This window comes from Pongo abelii, chromosome 21 (genome assembly GCF_028885655.2).
Source record: "Pongo abelii isolate AG06213 chromosome 21, NHGRI_mPonAbe1-v2.0_pri, whole genome shotgun sequence".
In the NCBI taxonomy this organism is placed as follows: domain Eukaryota; kingdom Metazoa; phylum Chordata; class Mammalia; order Primates; family Hominidae; genus Pongo; species Pongo abelii.
Window position 1 is genome coordinate 33894489 of NC_072006.2, and position 25824 is coordinate 33920312.

The 25824-nt window shown below is 40.2% G+C and overlaps 1 protein-coding gene across 4 annotated transcripts in view; it reads left to right on the forward strand.

Moving 5' to 3' along the window:
* Window positions 1-1630: 1630 nt before the first annotated feature.
* The window catches only part of SIRPD (signal regulatory protein delta), a 28494-nt gene continuing 4300 nt past the window's right edge, over window positions 1631-25824 (forward strand). For 2 of the 4 annotated variants that reach the window (XM_054541705.1, XM_009233444.3), the window contains exons 1-2: window positions 3079-3344; window positions 8906-9253. In XM_054541705.1, the coding sequence (XP_054397680.1) occupies window positions 3272-3344; window positions 8906-9253 (421 nt within the window). In that variant the 5' untranslated portion in view covers window positions 3079-3271. Of the gene's footprint in view, window positions 3345-6649; window positions 6998-8894; window positions 9254-21342; window positions 21658-21889; window positions 22309-25824 lie in introns of those variants that run through there. The other 2 variants (XM_054541704.1, XM_054541706.1) reach the window with 2 other exon arrangements.

Here is a 25824-nt window from a genome sequence, read left to right on the forward strand (position 1 = left end):
GAATAATGTTCTGAGCCCAGGTCTTCACAGGAACAAGCTCTTCCCAAGAGTTGTGTAATGGATGCTGAGAGGCACCTGGCTGTGGAGATGGTCTTCAGCATCAGCCCTATTTAAGATGGTCTCAGCTGAAGGGAGTGCCCTTGCTTAGGTCATATCTGGGAACAGACCACATCTCATTGGACTCATCAACCTAGTTGTATAAAGGCCCAGCTCTCTTATCCTAACTCAGAGCAACTCTGGAGGAACATCCTAGTACCAGGCTCCATGCAAGGTCAGCTGAGGTCTTCATTGGGACTTCATTGCAGCCCAGCTTCTTCTTCTACCCAATCCTGCTTCCCTCTTCTCCCGTCCACAAGTGTTGATCCTAAAAGTACTCCCTGAAAAATAACCTGCTTGTTCATCTTCACCCCAGAGTCTGTCTCCCAGGGAACCCAACCTGGGACAGTGAAGCTATGCTACATATCAGAAAAGTGGGGATCCCTTCATCTCTAAGGGAGCAAGTCAGGCAAAGAAGAAGACCTTGTTTATAGTACCTCCAGATTAATGAGAATCCACAAAAATGTTTATTCGAGAGAGGGACATAATTAAATCTATGTTGTAAAAAGACCAGTCTGGCTGAAGAAGGAGAAGGAGATTATAGGGGGCAAATAAAAATGGGGGTACCCTAGGGAGAAGGCAATTGTTTTTATTCAGGAAAGAGATGATGATAGAGATGGAGAAAGAGATTAATTCAGAAGGGATTTAGGAGGTAAATCAAATAGGGCCTGGTAGGGGCAAGATAGGAGAGTGAAACTATGCCCCCAAGGAGTTAAAGAAACCAGTTACTAACAGAAATTCTTGAGTTTACAGGATAGCAGATAAGAAAAAAAAAAAAAAAAAACTTGCTAAACTGCTGAAACTTCCTCCACTTGTAAGATAACAAAACTGACTAAAATCTGTTGGAACCAATACGGCCAACTGGAGTTTGCTCAGAATGAGCTTGCTGATGTCACAGCCTGAGTTTCTACCATGTATTTCATAATAACGCCCCAGGGTTTTGCACAGGGGACCCATGAAGTGGCATGGAGAGACAACCATACATGCCCACGGACTTTCCAGACCTCCCCTTTCCTTTCACAAATCACATACTAATCCCAGAATCCACCCCCTAAACTTTTTCTAATAAAACTACTGCCTTGAAGCCAGCACATGGAGCTAGATTTGAGCTAGATTTCTGTCTTCCTGTTAGTCAACTTGCAATAAAAAGCTTTTCTTTTCTCAAAAGCCTGGTGTCACAGTATTGGCTTCTAGCACATCAGACAGTGACCCCCTTTTACTTGGTAACAAGTGGATAAGTGAGGGTATAGAACATGAGTCCCCTCCTGGTTTGACAAACTGCTTAGATGATGGTACCAAATACCAAACAGGCATGGTGTGGGAGAAGATAAGGTTTGTGAGTGCAGATCTGAAACTCAAACTTGAATATTTAAGGTATACAAAGAGGCCAGGCGCAGTGGCTCACACCTGAAATCCCAGCACTTTGGGAGGCCGAGGCAGGTGGATCACCTGAGGTCAGGAGTTCGAGACCAGCCTGACCAATATGGTGAAACCCTATCTCTACTAAAAATACAAAAATTAGCCAGGCGTGGTGGTGGGCGCCTGTAGTCTCAGCTACTCAGGAGGCTGAAGCAGGAGAATCACTTGAACTCAGGAGGCAGAGCTTGCAGTGAGCCGAGGTCATACGATTGCACTCCAGCCAGGGCAACAAGAGTGAAGCTCCACCTCAAAAAAATACATATATATATATACACAAAGGAAGATGTCAAGATGGTTGCAGGATATACATGTCTGCATCATGGGCCCAAGATTACTCAGCTCCTAGAAGGTGGATTCAGGATTTTAACCTAGATTATATCTGATTCCAAAGCTGGCACTCTTGGGTACTGACCCATGAGTACTGACTCTCCAAGGAACTTAGAGTCTAATGAAAGGTGAGGAGATTCCTCAGAGTAAGGGAAGGGGAGGATGATGGAGGCTGGAGGAATGTTCCTGTCTAGTTCCAAGCAGGGGCCATGGATTGGAATTCCTTTGTGGAATTCATCATTTCAGAACAACGGGATAGGATGATGACATCACAAGGGGATGGGGACTCTTGTCATGTCAGAGAGAACGTGCCAGCCTGGCTCTGCTTTCTTTTCCTAGAGGGTCTAACACCTCTCCCGGCCCTGACATCTAGCTGGTCCCTGAGGAGGAGGCAGAAGTCATGAGGAGGCAATGGGGAAACAGCCATGGCAGCCAGTGCCTGCCTATGGATGCTTGGACATTAAAGGGTCACCAGCTGAGTGTGGGCTGAGTGTCCCCGAACACAACCTTTGTGCTTAGGAAGAACCCATTCTAGAGCTGAGAGAGAAGGATGCCAACATGCTGCTTCCTCCCTCTTTCTGGGAGCATTTCTTCTGCCCCTCCAATCCCATCCCTGAGAGCTGGTCCCAGGTCCAGCCCAAGCAGGAGAGGCAGCCCTCACCTTCCCAGGTGTTTGTAGGCATGTTACTCTCCCTCCTAGGGAGTGTTCCCCACAGCTCCACCTTCCCTGCAGGCCTCCTCCATCCTCTAAAGCACAAATCATCACCACCTCCACAACTCGAATGTCTTTCTCAGCCATGCCTGATTAGTCTGCAGGAAGGAAAAAGGAAGCAGTTCCTGGTAGCGTATGGAGGGACCCACAGAAAAGCCAAGAGCCCACAGCAGATATTGCTTGTTTTTTACCTCTAACTACTCTGGAGTGGAAGAAAGGGCATCCATTGTAAAGTCCAACTCTTATCAAATGGGTGAGGCTATAGACATCTTGTCTCTTTCTTCAGCTGTGCAGCTCAGAGAGGCCCAGATGTTGAGCTCATGCAGGAGCTAGACCCATACCTGCCCATCATGTGGTTGCAGACTTGGTCTAGCCTATGTGTCTGAGGCTCCTAGATAGGCAAAGGCCATGAAGTTGGGGAGAACCTGTGAGATGGGATGAAACTCAGGAAGGAGTATAAGGCTGTGGGTGTCAAGCCTCCCAGCCCCAGCAAAGCTAAATATTTCCAGCAGCAACTTCTTAGCTTGAAGCAACCTTGTCTGTTCAATTTTATAATCATGAAGGAAAAAGTGTCCCAGTCCCCTGGCCTTTCCTCTCATCACAATCCCCTTCCTCTGACATCACAGAGGCAAGAACTGTCTTCTCTGCTCAGAGCACTGAGTCGAGGGCATCTCCAGGACAGACATTCAGGCAGAGCAAGCTCCAGGTTTCACCACAATGCTCATCCCTGCCTCCCCACTCCACCCACCTCTGCCTTCCTTACTGCTGTATCTGCTGCTTGAACTGGCAGGTGAGTGGGGCCTCAGTGTATGTGTGTGCTGGGTTCTCCCCTCTGCCTGTTTAGTGAACTCTCCCTCACCTGTTCCCATAGAATTTCTTTTGGGAGAGTTTTCTCCATCTTATCCCAGAAGAGGCAGAACTCAGAAGACTACACTGGGATGGCCCCCAATTCTGACAAAATCTCCCAGTGGCCATGTCTGTTGCAAATCTCTTTGTTCAGGTAAAGGACTCACACCTATGGTCACAGGGCTGGGCACAGCACCCATCACAGCTCTCACCCTCCAGCCTCTGGAATCAAAGGATGTGTAATTTATTTTATTTTATTTTTATTTTTACTTATTTTTTTGAGACAGGGTCTCACTCTGTCACCTAGGCTGGAGTGCAGTGGTGCTATCTTGGCTCACTACAACCTCCACCTCCTGGGCTCAAGTGATTCTGGTGCCTCCACCTCCCAAGTAGCTGGGACTACAGGCACGTGCCACCATGCCCAGCTAATTTTTGTCTTTTTTGTAGAGATGGGGTTTCACTGTGTTGCCCAGGCTGGTCTCAAATTTATGCGCTCAAGAGTTCCACCTGCCTCGGCCTCCCAAAGCGCTGGCATTATAGGCGTGAGCCACCACACCTGGCCCCTGGCTTGTTTTATACTTCTTTCTGTGAAATTCAGTTTTTTATTTCTCTGTTGCCACTGTATTTGGCTACTCTTAAAAAGTACTGCAAACTGGGTGGTTTAAATTACAGAAATTAATTTTCTCACAGGTCTGGAGACTAGACATTCAAAATCGAAGTGTGGGCAGGGTTGGTTCTTTCTGAGGACTGTGAGGTTGAATCTGTTCCATGTCTGTCTCTGGGCTTCTGGCAGTGGTAGCCTCAAACATTTATTGGATGGCAGGTGGCACCACCCTCCCTGTATCCTCACATCATCTTACTCCCGTGTATGTCTGTCTCTGTGTCCAAATTTCCACTTCCTATAAAAACAACCACCATATTGGATTAGCACCCACCTCAATGACCTCATTTTAACTTGATTTTCTCTGTAACTCTATTTCCAAGTAAGGTCACATTCTGAGCTACTTGTGGTTAAGACTTCAACATATACTTTGGAGGCATATAATTCAACTCATAATAGCCTCAACATGAAATTTTAATAACTTAGATATATTCTTTGTTGGTTTGTGTACTGCATTTATATCTGTCTGTGCTTTATACATAGGAAGGGTAAGTATAAAGCTTCCTCTTTTTATTCAATGCAGAGTTAAGGATGACTAAAAATATTTAGGTAAAAGCTAACTTAAGACACTTAAAGCTAGTAAAACTCACTTGAATTTTTAACTGTACTTATTGGGTGAGGTACACAGACTGTAAGGTGACTCCCAACTATCCCACCCTTATGTAATCTCAGTTGTGTGTGACATGCTTCTATATGATAGAGTATGGCCAAAGTGATGCACTGTCTCCCCCTTGAGTATGTTAGGTTGTATAAGCTCTATCACACTAGAGTTTTTCTTGCAACTTCTGGCCTTAAAGAAGCAAGGAGCCATGTTGCAAACTGCCTGTGAGAAGGCCCACATGGCAAGGAACTGAGGGAAGCCCCTAGAAGTTGAGGGCCTCAGTCCTGCAACCACGAAGACCTGAATTCTGCCAACAACCTGAGTGAACTTAGAATGAACACTTCCCCAGTCAAACCCCCAGATAAGAACACAGCCCAGCTGGCACCTTGAGTGGAGCTTGGTGAGACCTTGAAGCAGAGAACCCAGCTAAGCTATATCTGAATTACAAGTGGACAGAAACTGTGAAATAATTAATATGTGTTGTATTCAGCCACTAAGTTTGTGGTAATTTGTTATTCAGCGATAGAAAAGGAATATACCGAGTAAGATTGCAAAACCATTCAAAATAAAGTCCTCCATTGTTTTGTAGAACTTATTTGTTTTTAAAGGTGTACAACTTGATGGTTTTTTCAATTTTATTTTGGTTTTAATTGACAAATAATAATTGTATATATTTATGTGGTATAATGTGATGTTCTTATACATGTCTATACAGGGAAATGATCAAATTAGGCTAATTAACATATCCATCGCCTCACATACTTATCACTTCTTTGTGGTAAGAACATTTAAATCTACTCTTTTAGCTATTTTGAAGTATGCATTAACTATAGTCACCATGCTGTGCAATAGATCACCAGAACCTATTCCTTGTGTCTAATTACAACTTTATAGGCTTTGACCAGCATCTCCCATTTCCTTGTCCAACTCCCCACCACCCCAGACCCTGGTAACCACATTCTATTCTTTACTTCTTTGAGTTTGACTTTTTTGGATTCCACATATAAGCGAGATTCCACATATAAGCAAGATCATGCGGTATTTGTCTTTCTGTGCCTGGCTTATTTCACACCATAATATCCATGGTGTCATAAGTGACAGAATTTTCTGATTTTTAAAAGCTAAATAGTATTCCACTACATGTTTGTGTGTGTGTATGTGTGTGTATAATCACATTTTTATTCCTTTATACATTGATGGGCACTTCAGTTGTTTCTATATTTTGGCTATCGTGAATAACTGCAATTTTGTAGAACTTATCTTGTAGACATTTTGTGTATCTGCCATGAAGTCAATGTCAGTGTGGCTTTTATGCTACCCAAGAATATGCAAGAGCAATTAAGTACTAAGGAATAAGATTTTGTTTGGTAGAATTGATCACTGACAAACCAACCATTGTAATATCTAAGATATTCCTACACTCCAAAAACCAATTGTGACATTTTATGGAAAATAGCAACTTCATTGAGAATGCATGCCTCAGTGTTTACTCTGGGATAGGTGAATGAGTGGCCTTTCACACCATAGAAGATCCGGTATGGGAGGGAGCTGCCTCCATATGCTGGTCACTCCATATGCACTCCATATGCAGTATGTTGGTTATCAACGTACTGTCCTTAGCTTGGGGCGGTATCCCTGATTCTGAGGCAATTAGAAAAATCTGACGCAAATTCTATTTTGCATTTTCTCATTTAATAAAAATATACTCATATATTTATTTAAAATATGTTTATTTAGTGCCTAATATATTGCAGGCCATCCTCATATCCTGATGCGGAAGGAAAGTGCCATTCTCCTATTTGTACACTGGTACCTCCCCTTCACCTCACATGGCACCCAGCATTGTAATTTTTACGTGACTGGTGCCATCACATGATGCTGAAATAAAGCTATCACATTGAGATCCCACCTTGACCTATAACCAGACCCTCAGAGCATCTTGAGCCAAGACAGAGAACATAAGAGATGATTCCATGTTTCTTTCCAGGAACTTCAGATGAAGAGTTCCAGGTGAACCAGCCTCAGAGTTTAGTGTCAGTCAATGCTGGAGATGTCCTAACCCTGGCCTGCAATATGTCTGCTCTGTCCCCAGAAGGGCCTGTCTTGTGGTTCAAGAGTACTGGGCCAGGACAACAATTAATCTATAGTTTCAATGGAAGCCACTTCCCCAGAGTAACTCCAGTGGAAAACACAATGGTTGATCAAACTGACTATTCCATTCGCATCACTGACGTGTTGCCAGAGGATGCTGGCATCTACTACTGTGTGAAGTTAAGGGTAGGACACCCTGACATGGAGTTTTTCTCTGGTCCAGGAACCACCGTGTATGTGAATGGTGAGCACAGCCTGATGCACTTTATTCCCTGGGTTTATGAAGATGAATCTTTAAAACCCTTCACCATGTACCAAATCATCACTACATACTGAACACTGTGCTCCTTTATCCACAAACTAACCTGTAGACTAGGTTTCCACCAATGGCCTTTCTAGTAAGCCATTCTGGACAACCTGTGCCAAATACTGAATCAGGCTATGTTGACAAGCCACATCCTTCTCTGACGCCAACCCCACCAGAACCCAATGACATAGGAGACATTTACAAATAAAAAGATACTGGATGTGCAAGGTGCAACTACATGTGTGCACTGCATGGCCTAAATGGTAAGAAAACTGGGCCCTAGAAGGCTGACTGACTTCTAAGGTTTTAGGAAGAAACCTGGGCCCAGGTATACGCATTATGTATATTATTACTTATTTCATGACCCTAAACTTCCAGTCACAGATGCTAACAGCCACAGCTTAGCTTCTGATGGAATCTCAACATAGGTGAAGTTTTCCCCAAAATGCCCAGTATCTCCTGGGCCAAAACAAAGGGCTCTTCAGGCAGGTAGAATCTCTACATGCCTCCATGATCCCACTCACCTTCCCATTACCAACTGGAATGTGATTGGGACCTGATAGCAAGTACCTGAGTGATCACCACAGTCCAGTCTGAGATCACACTCCCATTCCCCATACAAGTCAATGAGTGGATGTGATCTCCTACCATGGCCTGGCACTGTTGTTGGGGAATTCTTAGACCATAATGAGGGGTCTTGTGCATCAATCTCTCCAAAGTCTTTTTTGCAAAAAGCCTTCCCATAGGGGTTGAGTCATTCCCTGACACTTGAACTTTCCCAGGTCTGTCCTGAGACTTCCACGCCCAGCCCCACTGTTCTTTAATTCCCAGTATTTTTATTCCCAGGATAACCAGTATTTCCTTCTCCTCACCACCCTCTGAATTAACATCATGAAATACAGTGGTATTAGGTGTCCCTCTGTTCTTCCAGGAGAAATGACCTTCCCAGTAATGTTTCCCTTGAATCCAGACACATTCCATAATGCCGAAATGGCAATGGAAAATCCACAGGTTTCCCTTAAGTTACATAATGTCAATGCAGGCTGCTTTCCTACCATCACCTCCTGGCCCTGCCAGCCAGGAGTTCCCTTTCTCTCTAACCTGCTCCTTAGGCAGTCTGTGGTTTTGACAACCAAGCTTAATAGGAGAGATTATTACCAGGACCTGACACGTTGTAGGGTAGTGATGATGACTGTGTAGGAGGGTAAAGGGTGGCTGGTGAGAACCTCCAAAATTGTAGAGGGCCCTTGAGGTTCTAATCTCTTTTTGTTGAGGAGAGGAAACCCTCTCCCTTCTCTCTCTTGAAAAGATAAGTAGTGGAACCATATGCTGTTGCCATGACCACCTCATTCTTTAATTGTTTTAACTTCTTCTCCACATCTCTCAGCATGAATTTCTCTACAAATTCAGAGGCTAATCACCCTTCAGAGGAGAGAGGAAGGCCAATCCCAAACTCAGTGGAGATGTAGGGTTGAGGGACAGGACTTGAACCCAGTTCCAAATGTACAGAGTGACTCTAGGCAATTAGATGGATAGGGGAACTAGTCTTTCTCCATGAACATTACTCATTGATAATTCCCCCTTCTCCCTCCCTGTCCTCCTCTTACCATGGTTGAGGGCTGAGGAATGGAACAGAGGAGGAATACATCTGGTCTTCTGGACTAACTCCCCTCCTTCAGCACTCTAGGGAGAAGCTGCCTCCATGTGCAAAGGCCTCTCTTTACTCAGTGCATGGGCATTTGTGCATGTCATTAAAAGAATTAATGAATGAGGCCCAACCATGACCTGTACCCACGCTTAAGCCAGAACAGGAGAAATGAGAAATGATTTTCAGTTTTTTTCCAGGAGCCACACATGTGTTCCATGTGCAACAAACAGAGATGTCACAGACTGTATCAACCGGGGAGTCAATCATCTTGAGTTGCAGCGTACCAGATACCTTACCAAATGGACCTGTCTTGTGGTTCAAGGGAACAGGGCCAAACCGGAAATTAATCTACAATTTCAAACAAGGTCACTTTCCCAGAGTAAAAGAGATTGGAGACACCACCAAGCCTGGCAACACAGACTTTTCCATCCGTATCCGTGAAATCTCTCTTGCTGATGCTGGCACCTATTATTGTGTGAAGTTCATAAAAGGGAGAGCTATCAAGGAGTACCAAGCAGGTCAGGGCACTCAGGTGTTTGTTATTGGTGAGTATGTCTCCTATACCCCATACCCCCTGGCTTATAATATCATCTCAGCAGTTATGTCTTCTATTCATTCAATAATTGCTAAGTGCCAAATATTATTGAAGGTACAACATACATTTGATCTTTTTAATTCTCTCAGCAAGCCGTGAGTTAGGTATTTTACAGGAAGAAAAAAAGACTCGAAAAGGTTGAGTGATGAGTGATGAGAGCTATTTTGGTTGATTTCTCAATATTTAATCCACCCCCCATGACTAGCCTAAGCCAACTAGGATAATTCCATGTTCCCTGCTAGAGGTTTACTCAAATATGGGGTGAACTTGGTCAGTTTGGGTCTATCAGAGAAAAAGACAGGCTTGCAGAGAAATCTGGTAATCTAAAGTAATTCTTCCCTTTGTTGGCTGGAAACAAGCAATTGTGTTGCTCCAGGTGCTTTAAGCAGGCATCTTACGACCGTGAGGGGAATAAGGTTGAGAAAAAGTCTAGATGAATGCAGATATGTAACCAGTGTAGATTGACAATATACACAACCATACTGCTCCTTGTTCCAATCTCACCTCTGGACTTCTAATAATGTGAAAGAAAACATCTCCTTGCTAAGCCAATTTGCTTAAATCAACAATGTCCTAAGGGCTACAAGAATGATAAAGGTCGCACATCCCACAGTGTGTTGTAGTGTGTTGAACTGCAAGTACAAATCTATGTTTTCTGCATCCAAAGCCTTTTTCTTAGGGTTTTGCTACTTGTGGTGCCCTGTGAACTTTGGGCAATATCCCGCCTGAGAAATTATTAAATTGGTAATACAATAATGCTAACATTTATTGGGCATCTACTATATTGCAAACATTTCATCTATATTATCTACACAGCAACATTTGAATTGCTGGATGCTTGTACTCACTGTACAGATGAGGAACCTAACTCAGGGAGATTTCAGAAGTGTACATAGTAGGGAATAAAGAGGTGGGGTTGGTCTGGGCCCAGTCCAGTATGCTCTATATTAGTGAAGAAAATTTACTTACAAGAAAGAAGATCAAATGCATTAATTTCAACCAAAAATATGAGTTGATTGATTCTGTACCTGCAGAGGATTCTGGGTTCCTCACAGTATTCAAGGCAGAACTTTTGGAACCAGGGACTAAAGGATCGGATTTAGGGCTTAGTGTTACCAAGACTGTGGCTCTCTGAAATTCTCTCATCTCTTCATGGCTTTGTTCTTTCCTGCTGCATATAAACCTTCAGTATATGATAGCGAAAATAAATGCACAAAGTGTTGATATTCATTCCCCCGTCTTACAACCAAGGTGGAAAGACAGCTTCTTCCTACCAACCTTCACAAATGAGTTCTAGAAAACTATCCACATTAGCCTTTTGTATGCCATGTTGTCAACATTTTATTCATTGTTGCTAGGGAGAGGAGGTGCCATGGGAGACGACCAATCAACCCAATGGAACAAATGCTAAGCAGGTTGTAAACAAAATATGTTCATCCACCACATGGTCCACACCCTACATTATCAGATGAGGAAGTTGAGCCTCTGAAAGGTTAATGGGCTTGTCTTCCAGGTTATGGGTACTGGAACCCAGGTAGACTCTTCTCAGAACCCTTTGGGTTTATGGCTTTGCCTCCTTCTTAGTAAGAAGTCTCTAGTTAGAGTGGAGGTGTAGGAGTGCATGACAGCTGTTTAGAGGGAGAATACTGTGAATGAGTTCAATATCCTTATTAACATTCAAATGTTCTGAGTCAGAAATGTACCAAATTTATGCCATTTCTTAATAAATAAAAATGTATACATATATTTTTAAAATACTTAGCTATGCATTCGTTTCTTGTAGTTGGTGTAACTAATGGATACAAATTTGACGGCTTAAAACAACAGAAATAGACCATTATGGGTGGCATAACAGCACAAGGAGTTCCAAGGGCCCACTCCATGGAAACTGGTGAAAATAATTTTTTAAAAATATTTAGAGTCTCTGGAAATAGTATTAAGGGCATATCATAAATGAAGAAATAATTTTTAAACTACTAAAACTGGGGAAGAAAAGTAAAAGTCTGATATTTGAACCAAAACCCCCCTTTTCCCTGTCAAAGGCTATACCCCATGGCAAAGAAGAGGAATCAACTGCACCAAAATAATCCATTCAGACACTCAACAACTGTACAAGCAGATGACAGTAACAAGCCTTGGTGGTTGTGAGGAAGACCAATACCCAGAGTTTCTACAATATATTATCTAAAATGTTCAGTTTCAAAAAAAGTGAGACATGCAATAGAACAGAAAAGTATGACATGTACACCAAAAACAAACCAAAAAAAAAAGGTATCAGAAACTGCTTGTTATGACCACCAGATGTCAAACGTAACAGGCAAAGCCTTTGATGTAACCATTACAAATATGTTCAAAGAAACATGATTAAACAAACCATGATTAAATAAGTACAGGAAAGTAAGATGATAATGTTGCATCAAATAGAAGATATCAATAAAGAGATAGAAATTATTTTAAAAAAATGGAAATTTTATTATTCAAAAGTATAACAATTGAAAGAAAAATTACCCTAGAGGGAATTAACAGTAGATTTGAAGAAGCAGATTTAGCAAATTTGAAAATAGATTAATATAAATTATGGAATCTGAAGAACAGAGAAAAATTAAATGAAAATAACATTTAAAAAATGAACAGAGCCTCAGAGAAATGTAGGCCGTCATTAAGCACACCACATACATGTAATAGGGATAGCAGAAGGAGAGGAGAAAGAGAAAACAGCAGAAAAAAATATTCAAAGAAACAATAGCTGAAAACTTCTCAAGTTTATTTAGTTAGCTGGACTGAAGATTGAAAAAGGAAACTCAAATTACTAGAATCAGAAATGAAGGAAGGAACATTACTAGTAACCTTATAGAAATAAAAAGGAATATTAAAGAATACTATGAAAAAATGTGTGCCTATAAGCTAGGTTTATATGATGAAAAAGACAAACTCCTAGAAGACATAAAAATTACCAAAACTGGCCCAAAAATAATAGAGCATTTCAAAATACCTATAACAACTAAATAGATTAAATTAGTAATAAAAAATTACCCTGATATCGACACCAGACAAAGACATCACAAGAAAAAAACACAGACCAAATATATCTTATGTATATGGACACAAAAATCCCTTAAGAAAATACTAGCAAACTGAAACCAGCAACGTATAAAAAGCATTATTCATGTTGACCAAGTGGGATTTATCCCATGAATACAAGGTTGGTTTAACATCTGAATGTCAATTAATTTAATACAACACAATATCAAGAAAATAAAAAAGAAAACCACATAATCCTCTCAAGATGACAAAGAAAAGGAATTTGGTAAAATCTAAAATTCTTTTATTTAAAAAGGTACTCAAAAAACTAGGAATAGTAGGAAACTTTATCAACCTGATAAAGGGCATGGATGCAAAACCCACAGCTAACATCATATTTAGCAAAACCCACAGCCACAGCCAATGTCATAATTAATGAGGATGGTTAGATGCTGTCCCCATTAGATCAAGAATAAGGCAAGGATGTCTCCTATCACCATTTCTACTCAATGTTGTACTAAAATTTTTAGTCAGGACAATTAAGTAATAACAACAATCCAAATTGGAAAGGATGAAGTAAAACTATCTCTATTGACAAATGGCATGTTCTTGTGTATAGAAAATCCTAAGGAACCCACTAAAAAACTATTCAAACTACTGAGCAAGTTCAGCAAGCTTGAGAATACCATTCAATATACAAAAATCTATTACATTTCCACACACTTGGAATGAACACTAAAAATAAAAATAAATTTAACAAAAGAAGTGCAATTTTATATTCTGAAAACTACAAAAAAATGTTAAATGAAAGAAGATCTAAACAAATTGAAAATTTTCCCATTTTCATGGAATGGAAGATTTAATATTGTTAAGATGGCACTATTCCCCCAAAATGGTCTACAGATCCAACACAATCCTTATCAGAATCCCAACCTACTTTTTTGTAGAAATTGACAAGCTGATCTTAACATTCATGTGGAAATATGAAGGATCCAGAATAGCCAAAACAATCCTGAAAAATAAAGTAGGATAACACACGTTTTTGTTTCAAAACTTACTACAGGCTGGGCACAATGGCTCACGCCTGTAATCACAGCACTTTGGGAGGCTGAGATGGGAGGATCGCTTGAGGACAGGAGTTTGAGGCCAGCCTGGTGAACATAGTGAAATCGCATCTCTAAAAATAAATAAATAAAATAAAAATAAAAGTTTACTACAAATCCACAGCAATCAAGATAATGTGGTACTGGAACAGGATAGACCTATAGACCAATGGAAAAGAGAGAGTCCAGAAACAAGCCCATGTTTCTGTGATCAACTGATTTTCAACAAGTGTGATAATGAGGAAAGAAGCATCTTTTCAACAAATAATGCTGAAACAATTAGACAGCCACACACAGAAAACAATGAAGTTGAACCTCTACTTCACACCATATACAAAAATTAACTCAAAATGGTTTGAAAGCCTAAAAATACCTATAAACTCTTATAATAAACATAGGGATAAATCTTAATGACATCAGATTTTGCATTGGCTTCTTAAGCATAATATCAAAAGCATGAGAAACAAAAGAAAAAATAGATATATTGGACTTCATAAAAATTAAAACCTTTTATGCTTCAAAGGATACTATCAAGAAAGTAAAAAGATAACCCACAGAATGGGAAAAATATTTGCAAATTACATACCTGATAAGGGCCTTGAGTTTAGAATATATAAAGAATTTCTCCAAAGCAGATATTCAAATTGCCAATAAGCACATCAAAAGAAGCTCAGCATAATTAGTCCTCAAGGAAATGCAAATCAAAACTATAATGAAATACAACTTTGCACTCATCAGGATAGCTAAAATCAAAAATCAGATAACAAATGTTTATGAGAATGTAGAGGAATTGTAAACCTCATACACCGCAGGTGGGAATGCAAAATGGTGAAGCCACTTTGGAAAATAGATAGGCAGTTCCTCAAACAGTCAAACGTAAGTTACTATATGACCCAGCTATTCCACTCCTAGGTATTTACTCAAGAGCAATGAAAACATATGTTCACACAAAAATTTGTGCACAAATGTTTATAACAGCATTCACACTATCTGAAAGGTGGAAACAATCCAAACATCTATCAACTGATGAATGGAAAAGCAAGGTATGATCTATACATACAGTGGAATATTATTAGGCTATGAAGAGGAATGACATACTAATACAAGCAACAACATGGATAAACCTTGAAAGCATATGCTAAGTTAAAGAATAAAATCACAAAAGATCACTTATTCTCTCTAGATTCTTCCTCTCTATGCAGGACATCTCTGAAAGAAAGACAGCAGCCCCAGTCAGGGGCTTATAGATAAAACTCCCATCTCTCTGGGACAGAGCACCTGGGGGAAGGGGCAGCTGTGGGCACAGCTTCAGCAGACTTAAACATTCCTGCCTGCCTGCTCTGAAGAGAGCAGTGGATCTCCCAGCACAGTGCTTGAGCTCTGCTAAGGGACAGAGTGCCTCCTCAAGTGGGTCACTGACCCCCGTGCCTCCTGATGGGGAGACACCTCCCAGCAGGGGTCGACAGACACCTCATACAGGAGAGCTCTGGCTGGCATCTGGCAGGTGCCCCTCTGGGATGAAGCTTCCAGAGGAAGGAGCAGGCAGCAGTCTTTGCTGTTCTGCAGCCTCCACTGGTGATACCCAGGAAAACAGGATCTGGAGTGGACCTCCAGCAAACTCCAGCAGACCTGCAGAAAAGCAGCCTGACTGTCAAAAGGAAAACTAACAAACAGAAAGCAATAGCATCAACATCAACAAAAAGGATGAGCATGCAAAAATCCCATCAGAAGGTCACCAACATCAAAGATCAAGGTAGATAAATCCACGAAAATGAGGAAAAACCAGCACAAAAAAGCTGAAAACTCCAAAAACCAGAATGTCTCTTCTCCTCCAAAGAATGACATCTCCTCGCCAGCAAGGCAACAAAACTGGATGGAGAATGAGTTTGACTAATTGACAGAAGTAGGCTTCAGATGGTGGGTAATAACAAACTCCTCTAAGCTAAAGGAGCATGTTCTAACCCAATGCAAGAAAGCTAAGAAACTTGATAAAAGGTTGCAGGAACTGCTAACTAGAATAACCAGTTTAGAGAAGAACATAAATGACCTGATGGAGCTGAAAAACACAACATGAAAACTTCATGAAGCATACAGAAGTATCAAGAGCCGAATCGATCAACCAGAAGAAAGGATATCAGAGATTGAAGATCAACTTAATGAAATAAATTATGACGACAAGATTTGAGAAAAAAGAGTGAAAAGGAATGAACAAAGCCTCCAAGAAATATGGGACTATGTGGAAAAGACCAAACCTACGTTTGATTGGTGTACCTAAAGTGATGGGGAGAATGGAACCAAGTTGGAAAACACACTTCTGGATATTATCCAGGAGAACTTCCCCAACCTAGCAAGACAGGCCAACATTCAAATTCAGGAAATACAGAGAACACCACAAAGATATTCCTCAAGAAGAGCAACCCCAAGACACATAATCGTCAGATTCACCAAGGTTGAAATGAAGGAAAAAATGTTAAGGCAGCCAGAGAGAAAGATTGGGTTACCCACAAGAGAAGCCCATCAGACTAACAGCAGATCTCTCTTCAGAAACCCTACAAGCCAGAAGAGAGTGAGGACCAACATTCAACAGTCTTAAAGAAAAGAATTTTCAACCCAGAATTTCATATCCAGCCAAAAAAAAGCTTCATAAATGAAGATAAATAAAGTCCTTTACAGACAAGCAAATGCGGACGGATTTTGTCACCACCAGGCCTGACTTACAAGAGCTCCTGAAGGAAGCACTAAATATGGAAAGGAAAAACTGGTACCAGACACAGCAAAAACACACCAAAATGTAAAAACTATTGACACTATGAAGAAACTGCATCAACTAATGGGCAACATAACCAGCTAGCATCATAATGACAGGATCAAATTCACACATAACAATATTAACCTTAAATGTAAATGGGCTAAATTCCCCAATTAAAAGACACAGACTGGCAAATTGGATAAAGAGTCAAGACCCATCGGTGTGTTGTATTCAGGAGACCCATCTCACATGCAAAGACACACATAGGCTCAAAATAAAGGGATGGAGGAAGATCTACCAAGCAAATGGAAAGAGAAAAAAAAAAAGCAGTTGTTGCAATCCTAGTCTCCGATAAAACAGACTTTAAACCAACAAAGATCAAAAAAGACAAAGAAGGGCATTGCATAATGGTAAAGGCATCAATGCGACAAAAAGAGCTAACTATCCTAAATATATATGCCCTCAATACAAGAGCACCCAGATTCATAAAGCAAGTTCTTAGAGACCTACAAAGACATTTAGACACCCACACAATAATAGTGGGAGACTTTAATATTCCACTGTCAATATTTGATAGATCAATGAGACAGAAAATTAACAAGGATATTCAGGACTTGAACTCAGCTCTGGACCAAGCAGACCTAATAGACAGCTACAGAACTCTCCACCCCAAATCAACAGAATACACATTCTTCTCAGCACCATATCTCACTTATTCTAAAATTGACCACGTAATTGGAAGTAAAACACTTCTCAGCAAATGCAAAAGAATGGAAATCATAACAGTCTCTCAGACCACAGTGCAATCAAATTAGAACTCAGGATTAAGAAACTCACTCAAAACTGCACAACTACATGGAAACTGAACAACCTGCTCCTGGATGACTACTGGGTAAATAATGAAATTAAGGCAGAAATAAATAAGTTTTTGAAACCAATGAGAACAAAGACACAATTTACCAGAATCTCTGGGACACATTTAAAGCAGTGTTTAGAAGGAAATTTATAGCACTAATGCCCACAGGACACAGTAGGAAAGATCTAAAATCGACACCCTAAAATCACAAAAGAACTAGAGAAGCAAGAGCAAACAAATTCAAAAGATAGCAGAAGACAAGAAATAACTAAGATCAGAGCAGAACTGAAAGAAATAGAGACACAAAACACCCTTCAAAAAATCAATGAATCAAGGATCTGGTTTTTTTAAAACATTAACAAAACAGATAGAGTAGATTAATAAAGAAGAAAAGAGAGAAGAATCAAATAGACACAATAAAAAATGAAGAAAGGAATATCACCCTGATCCCACAGAAATACAAACTACCATCACAGAATACTATAAACACCTCCATGCAAATAAACTAGAAAATCTAGAAGAAATGAATAAATTCCTGGACATATACACCCTCCCAAGGCTAATCCAGGAAGAAGTTGAATCCCTGAATAGACCAATAGCAAGTTCTGAAATTGAGGCAGTAATTAATAGCCTACCAACCCAAAAAAGCCAAAAAGACACATGCACACGTATGTTTATCGCGGCATTATTCACAATAGCAAAGACTTGGAACCAACCCAAATGTCCAACAGTGATAGACTGGATTAAGAAAATGTGGCACATATACACCATGGAATACTACGCAGCCATAAAAAATGATGAGTTCATGTCCTTTGTAGGGACATGGATGAAATTGGAAATCATCATTCTCAATAAACTATCGCAAGAATGAAAAACCAAACACCGCATATTCTCACTCATAGGTGGGAATTGAACAATGAGAACACATGGACACAGGAAGGGGAACATCACACTCTGGGGACTGTTGTGGGGTGGGGGGAGGGGGGGAGGGATAGCACTGGGAGATATACCTAATGCTAGATGACGAGTTAGTGGGTGCAGCGCACCAGCATTGCACATGTATACATGTGTAATTAACCTGCACATTGCACACATGTACCCTAAAACCTAAAGTATAATAATAATAAATAAATAAACAAATAAATAAGAAATCTTTCCTTAACCCTTTAAATCCTGAAGATATACTCTTACATAACTTCCTATAGTTAAGCTTTATAGTTTTGCCTTTCACATTTAGTCTGAATCCCCATATTTGTGATATGAGATTTTATTTTTCCCTATATGAATATCTAATTGTTCCAACTTCATTTATTCAAAAAATTTCCCTTTTCTTCACTGCTCTGCAGTGCAAACTTGTCAAAAATTAAGCATCCATATGATGGATCTGAATTGGGGCTCTCTAATTTTTTCTGTATTTTCTTTGTTCGTTCTTTCAAACACCACTATCTTGATAACTACAGCACTGTAATAAGTTTTTGTACTTGGTAGAACAAGTCATCCCACCTTATTCTTTTTGGTTATGCTTGGCCATTTTCATTTCCATGAAAAGTTTAGAATATCTTTGTCAAGTTCAGCACACACTCACATATACACACACACATAATTTATGGGATTTTAATTGTGATTACACTGACTCCTTATCAATTGGGAATAATTCAAATATTTTTATCTTCATATATGCCTAGGCATACATTTCTTTATCTTTACAATATTATTTTCTATCAATGAACATGGTATGTCTTTTCATTCATTTAGATCCTTTATAATGTCATTCAATAAAGTTTCGTAATTTTTACTATAGACATGGTACACCTCTTGTTAGATCGATTCCTCCACACTTTATATTTTTATTATTATTATAAATGATATCATTTAAAAATGTTTTTAATTTTCTAATGTTTGTTATAATTGAATTTACATTTATTTTGTACCTAGCAAACTTGTTAAATTCTCATATTATTTCAAAAAATTAGTCTATAGATTCTTTTGGCCTTTCTTAAGGCACAATGGTATCATATAGTAATAATAACATAATAACGGTTTAATGTATTTCATCCTAATCTTTATACCTTTTATATTCCCTTTATGACTTCATAAGCAAACTAAAATCTCTGATGAGAGATTGGATTTAATTTCTGGTGACAAGCAAGATTATATTGACTTGATTTCAAAGTTTTCAATGTTTTACCTTTGATTATAATGTTTGTTGTATTTTTAAAATTAGGATGAACTATATGATATTGCCTATATTCTATCATTTTCATATAATAAAAATAGCAATTGCATGTGGTTCAATCTAATGGATTATCTCTATCAGATTAATTCACTTCTATTCTTAGTTTACAAATAATTTCTAAACATAAATATTAATATTTAATGTTTTTCCTGCATCTATTGAAATGGTCATATGGTTCTACTGTCTTTCAATTTGGAAATGTGATGTATAACATTATTTGATATTCTTTTTTATTTTTATTTATTTATTTTTTTTTTTGAGACAGTGTCTTGCTTTTTCACCCAGGCTGGAGTGCAGCGGTGCAATCTCAGCTCACTGCAGCCTTGATCTCCTGAGCTCAGGTGGTCCTCCCACATCAGCCTCCTCAGCAGCTGGAACTACAGGCCCATGCCACCACACCTGGCTAATTTTTTTATTTTTTGTAGAGATGTGGTTTTGCCATGTTGCCCAGGCTGATTTTCTAATATTAATTCAACTTTTTATTCCTGAAATAAAACCATTCTGGTGATAGTGTGTTATTCAGTTTGCTAAAGTTTGCCTGGGATTTTTGAACGTATATTCAGAAGTAAGATAATAATCTATGTTTTTTCTTTATAGTATCCTTGTTGGAATTTTGTTGTTGAAGTTATACTAGCTTCAAAAAATTAGTTGGGAAGTCTATCCGTTTTTTCTATGTATTAGAAAAGATTACATAAGATAAAATTTATGTATTACATAAGTGTTTGGCAGATCTTTCCAGTGAAGTCATCTAGATCTAGAATTTTCATTATAGGAAAATTTTTTAAATTTCTGATTCAGTTTCTTTAATAATTTTGATACTGCCCAGATTTCTTATTTCTTCGTATTCACTTTTGATAAGCTACATTTTTCCAGAAAGTTTTTCACTTTTTCTAAATTTTATATTTTATATTGGCAAAAGCTGTTCAAGATATCCAAATTTTATCATTTTAATGTCTTCAAGATTTATAGTAATGCCCCTATTGCACATCTGTAATTGTATCTCTCTCTCTCTCTCTCTCTTTCTCTCTCTTAATATTTTATTTCCTCTCTTTTCATTTTCACCAGAGAATTATATGTTTTCAAAGAAGCAACTTTTGGTTTTGTTGATCCTCTATATTTTATGGTTGCTTTTTGTTTCATTCACATTACCTTATATGTATTACTTTCTTTCCTCTCCTATTTACTGCTTGCTTTTAAGTTTTGTTTATGTTTCTCGTCGTGTATAATTTGACCCTTATTATAGTTATCTTTATAAATCTTTAAAGTCAACTTTACAAACCTCAATGAGTTGTGTTTTTAGGATCTTGTCTTAAAGTTCTTTCCTACCTCAAAGACATATAAATATTTCCTTACTTTTTTCTTCTTATAGTTTTATTAAATTTTAGATTTAAGGATTTAATCTGTTTGGAATTTATTTCTGTGTTCAGTCAAATAGAATAATTTTAAAATTTTTATTCATTTGGTTTTCTAATCTATCAGTTTTTTAGTCAGCAGACAGATTCGCTTAAGTTTTTTGTGTCAGTTTACATTATATTTTTTCTTCTCAATTATTATTTATTCATGACTTTTTGTTTCATTGCTTAGGCCAGAGTCTCTAGTACATCACTGAATAGATACAATGAGAGTAGGTATCCTGTTGTTGCTGATTCTAAAGGACATTCTTGTAAAGTTGCACATTAAAGATATTTTGTTTTAGGATTTTTGGTAGATAGGAATAGGCTAAGCACATTTCCTTCTATTCCTTGTTGTCTAAACCTTATTAAACGAGAATGGGTAAGTAGGAGTAATCAATACCAAGAGTGAGAAAGATATAGGAATATGACTCCTGAACAGAGAAACAGTGTCACCTGAGTCAAGATCACAGGCTGTGTGGTTAGAGAAACCTGTTTTCCAGTCCAGGCTTTGCAAGTTGCTAGTATTTTTTATTTTACCTCTACCAGCTTCAATTTCCTTATCTATAAAATGGACATTATCATATCTAATCACGGGGTTGTCAGAATTAAAATTATATAAGGCACAAAGAATACTATATAGCTTACCAACACTAATTGTTTATTCATCTTCCTTCTTGTAGCTCCACCCTCTCTCCCTGTGGTAATAGGCCCCTTGGAGAGGGCCTTGCTCGGGCAGACTGTGAATTTTAGCTGCATGTCCTACGGCTTCTATCCCAAAAATGTCACCCTGAAGTGGTTCAAAAATGGGAAGAAACTCTCATCCCTCCAGACCCATGTGGTTCAGTTAAAGAACAGCAATACCTACAAAATTGTCAGTACCACGGAGGTAGTCCCAGCTCTAGATGACCTAAACTCTCATATTACCTGCAGTGTGTACCATCGAAGCTTGCATTACCCTCTTCGTGGGAAGGCTGATTTGTCTGAGACCATAATAGGTAGGTAACACCACATGTGCCCGGCTTTCACATGTCTTTGGAGCATAGTTCTTCCCAAATTTGCTCCAGGGAATAGGCTTAAATAATAACAGGTCATTCCAGCTACTGAACATCTACTATGTGCTAGGCACAATGACATGCTAGGTAGGTGCTAAGTAAATGGCCACCAAGTAATAAGCAGATGGATCTGATTGTTTCATGACGTCTGAGCATGTGTTCTATACTATTTCAGTTCCACCCAAGGTGTCCATTCTTCAACACCCTGCCTCAAATAACAAGATGAATGTCACCTGCCAGGCAGAGAAGTTCTATCCCCAGGACATGCAACTGACCTGGCTGAAGGATGGAAGTGAACCCCAGAGAGATGAGACCCTGACCCCCACCAAGGGCAAAGATGGACTGTACAGCATGCAGAGCTCCATCCTGGTGAAAAACAGTGACCACGAGGAGGACACTATGCTCACCTGCCAGGTGGAACAAGATGGATGGCAGAAGATCACTGTAAAAATGACATTTTGGACCTCTGCTCACCTGGATAGGTCTCAGTTGTAGCCAATAGCAAGGCCTCCATGACTTATTTAAGGAAGCTCCTTCATCTTTCCATAAAACGTTCTTTTTCAGATTTATAAACGTTTAAATTATAAAAGCAAAGCCCGCTCTTTTTCTCATTCTCTTGCTGATTCACTCACTCTCACTCTCTCCTTCTCCCTCACATACACAAGTGCATGCACACACACACACAATCCAAAATCATATAGGTATTTATCAAAAACTAAAAATCTATTAGGAATCAAGTACACCCAATCCAACTCCCTAGAGAGATCTCTTATATATTATTTGCTGCCCTTTCTTTTAAAGTCTCATCTATCCACAAACAGGATTTCAGGTACTAGGATTTTAAGGTACAAGGTCATAAGAGGACTAGATAATGTCTGAAACTCCTGCCAAGACAGGGAGTCTGTGTTTCCTTGAATGATCTTAATGGTTTCTTGCCAGGAGATTTTTTAGTGTTTTCATCATTTTCTGATTAAACCCATGTCCTTCCTGGTGCTGAGCAGAGCAGCCTGGAAATTCTCCCAATAGGAACACATCTACATTCCACTTACTGCCAATGTAGACACATCCTTCTGTGCCCTGATGTGGTGGTGTTCTCCTAGTCTCCAGGCTCTGGGTGTCCCGGGTGTCTGGATCTCCTGCCCTTTCTTGATTCAGAGGGGCAGCAAGGATGAGCATAGTGTTTGACAAACATAAGTTTGATTCTCACTACCTTGTGACCCTGGAAAGTTTCTAAAATCTCTGAGCCTTGATTTTCTCAGCAACATAAAAATAATAATACCCATCTCATAGGACTATGCTGAGAGCTAACAAGGTAATACAAGGTTAAATGGTTGGAGCTGTCTCCTTTTCCCTAGACAAGGCCCAGCCCAGCGGTGTGAGATGCATGTGTGCTCACCTGGGCTCCTGCCTCAGGTATTTGTGCTGGCAAGGCACAGTGTAATGGGAACCGTTGTCTAAGATGGGCCCTGGGAGCCTCAGATGGGAAAGTGAAAGCCCTGGAGGATGGACTCCCTTGTGCCCTCTGATGACACTTGTTGCCCACCCTTCCTTTTGTGACTCTCCTCCTAGGCCACAAGGTGCTGCTGGTGATGGAGTCTCCACCCTCCATTCTGCAGGAAGTAGATGGCCTAACTGTAAATTAAGGGGAGGTTCAGGGAGGCAGGACAAGGTGTGGTGGCCACAGCCTGGTCCGGGAGCAGGCTAAAGTTAGGGAAGAAGTCATTCCAAGAAGTGCCCACAAGGACACATGGCGCCCAGGTTCATCTGGAGGCAAGAGAGGGGCACATCACTCTTACTTCCCCAGGAATTTCCTGGAATACACTAAGAAGCTCTATCTCGGATGTGGTGATGGGGGAAGAGGGGCTTGATTAAGCATTTGTAAAAGATGTCTTCAGGAAAGGAGAGGGGATTAGGACCCAGGGAGGAGGCAATGTCTCATCTCACAATGCTGGATACCAACTCTTTGTCTTCCAGCAACATCCATCCAAGGGAGCATCCAAAATTAAGGGTAGAACCCAGTCCTGACCAAGTGGAGATCAAGGATGAGGTAGCTGTGAGGCCACTACTGTGGTTTAGTTAATCAGTGTCAGGCTCCCAGGGTTTCCAGGGATGGGGGAGCCCCAAAAAGGGGAAAAAAGAAAGAGAGAGCAACTGTGGGATCCCCAAACAGACAGGGATCCTGTGGCATTAACGCTTCTGGGGTGAGCTAGATCAGAGACCAAACACCTGGGGTCACTGTGAACACTTACTATGAACCCACTGGCCATTCCCTCCTGGGTGCAAAACACCTGTTGAGCATTCTCCATGGGAAAGAGAGCTGAGCCAACCTCTGTTCTCATTGAGGTGTGTGCTCTAGCAAGTAAGGAAGACTTCCAACGTAAACATCTGATTACAAATTCTTACAAGGTACTAAGGGCACTCTCAGTTTATCTACAATAAGGAGGAGAAGGGAGTGGTCATCTGATGTTCAGGGAAGAAAGAGCAGCATCTTGGGAGTGAAAGGGCCGGCAGCTGAGGATGGCAAAGCATTTGGAGCCAGATCAGTCACGAACAATAGAAAAATCTTTTATTTTCCCTAAGAACAGTGGGAAGCCACTATCAGAGAGAAGCATGGTCAGACTTCTCTAAATTTCTAAAAGTACCATTCTGGCTACAGTGTAAGGAAAAGACTGAAATAGAGAAAGAGTAAAGTAGGCAAATTGTAGGCTATCCAAGCCAGAGATGATAGTGGAGAGAGAGATGCAGGAGGATTTAAGATCGCTATGCACTGAAGGTTTTTGTCCCCTCCAAATTCATGTGTTAAATCTTTTTTTTGTTGTTGTTATTATTACACTTTAAGTTTTAGGGTACATGTGCACAACATGCAGCTTTGTTACATATGTATACATGTGCCATGTTGGTGTGCTGCACCCATCAACTGGTCATTTAGCATTAGGTATATCTCCCAATGCTATCCCTCCCCGCTCCCCCCACCCCATGTGTTAAATCTTAATGCCCAATATGATGGTGTTAGGAGGAAGGCTGTTGGGAGGTGATTCGGTCATCAGGGTAGAGTCATGAATGGGATTAGTGTTCTTATAAAAGAGGCCCCAGAGAGCTCTCTTGCCTCTTCCACCATGTGAGGACACAGTGAGAAGCTGTCTATGAATCAGGAAGTGGGCCCTCACCAAACACCAAATCTGCCAGCTTCTGAATCTTAGACTTGCCAGGCTTCAGACATGTGAGAAATAAATTTCTGTTGCTTATAAGCCACCCAGTCTATGGTATTCTGTTATAGCGGTCCGAACAGACTAAAGATGTATTTAGATTAAAGGATATGGGGGATGGGAGGAGTTATCAAAATCAAAAATGACACCAAGGTTTTCTGGCTTAACTAACTGGGTGGATGAGGATGTCATACACTGAGATGAGGACACAGAAAAAAGAGCTGATGGGAGGTGAGTGATGAGTATGCTGTGTAGATGCTTAGTAGACAGCAGGGCATAGGCATGCATCCGGACGGCTTGCCCACTGCCACGCAAATACCACCTAAGTCCAAGATTCTGACCCACTGTTCCTTCTGGCCCCAAAGCCTGCCTTTTAATCCCCGTATTCAGTGGTTCCTGCCAACAAGGAACAGCAAGTCCAGTGAAGGAGGCAGAATCTAATCAGTGGGGTGGGGAAGATGTTGCCAAGTGTGCTGTCTAGTTACTATTGCTGCATAGCAATACACCCCAAAACACAAGGTCAAAAAAACGACCATTTTATTATGATCAATGACACTGTGGGTAAGGAATTCAGACAGGGTACAAGAATGACTTATCTCTGCTATATGTTGCCTGGGGTCTCAGTTGGGAAACTCACCTGGGGATGACTCAACTGCTGGGTCATCTGGAAGCTTCTTCTTTTACTTGTCTGATGATTGATAATGGATATTGGCTGCATCTTAGCTGGGATGTCAGCTAGAACTCTTACATGTGTCCCTGCAATGTGATCTCTTCATGCGTGCTAGTTTGGGCTTCCCCATAGCATGGTGGCAAGGTTCCAAAAATGAGCATCCCAAGAAAGCCAGGTAGAAATGCAGGGAATTATTATGGTCTAGCCTCAGAAGTCACATCACATCGCTTCTGT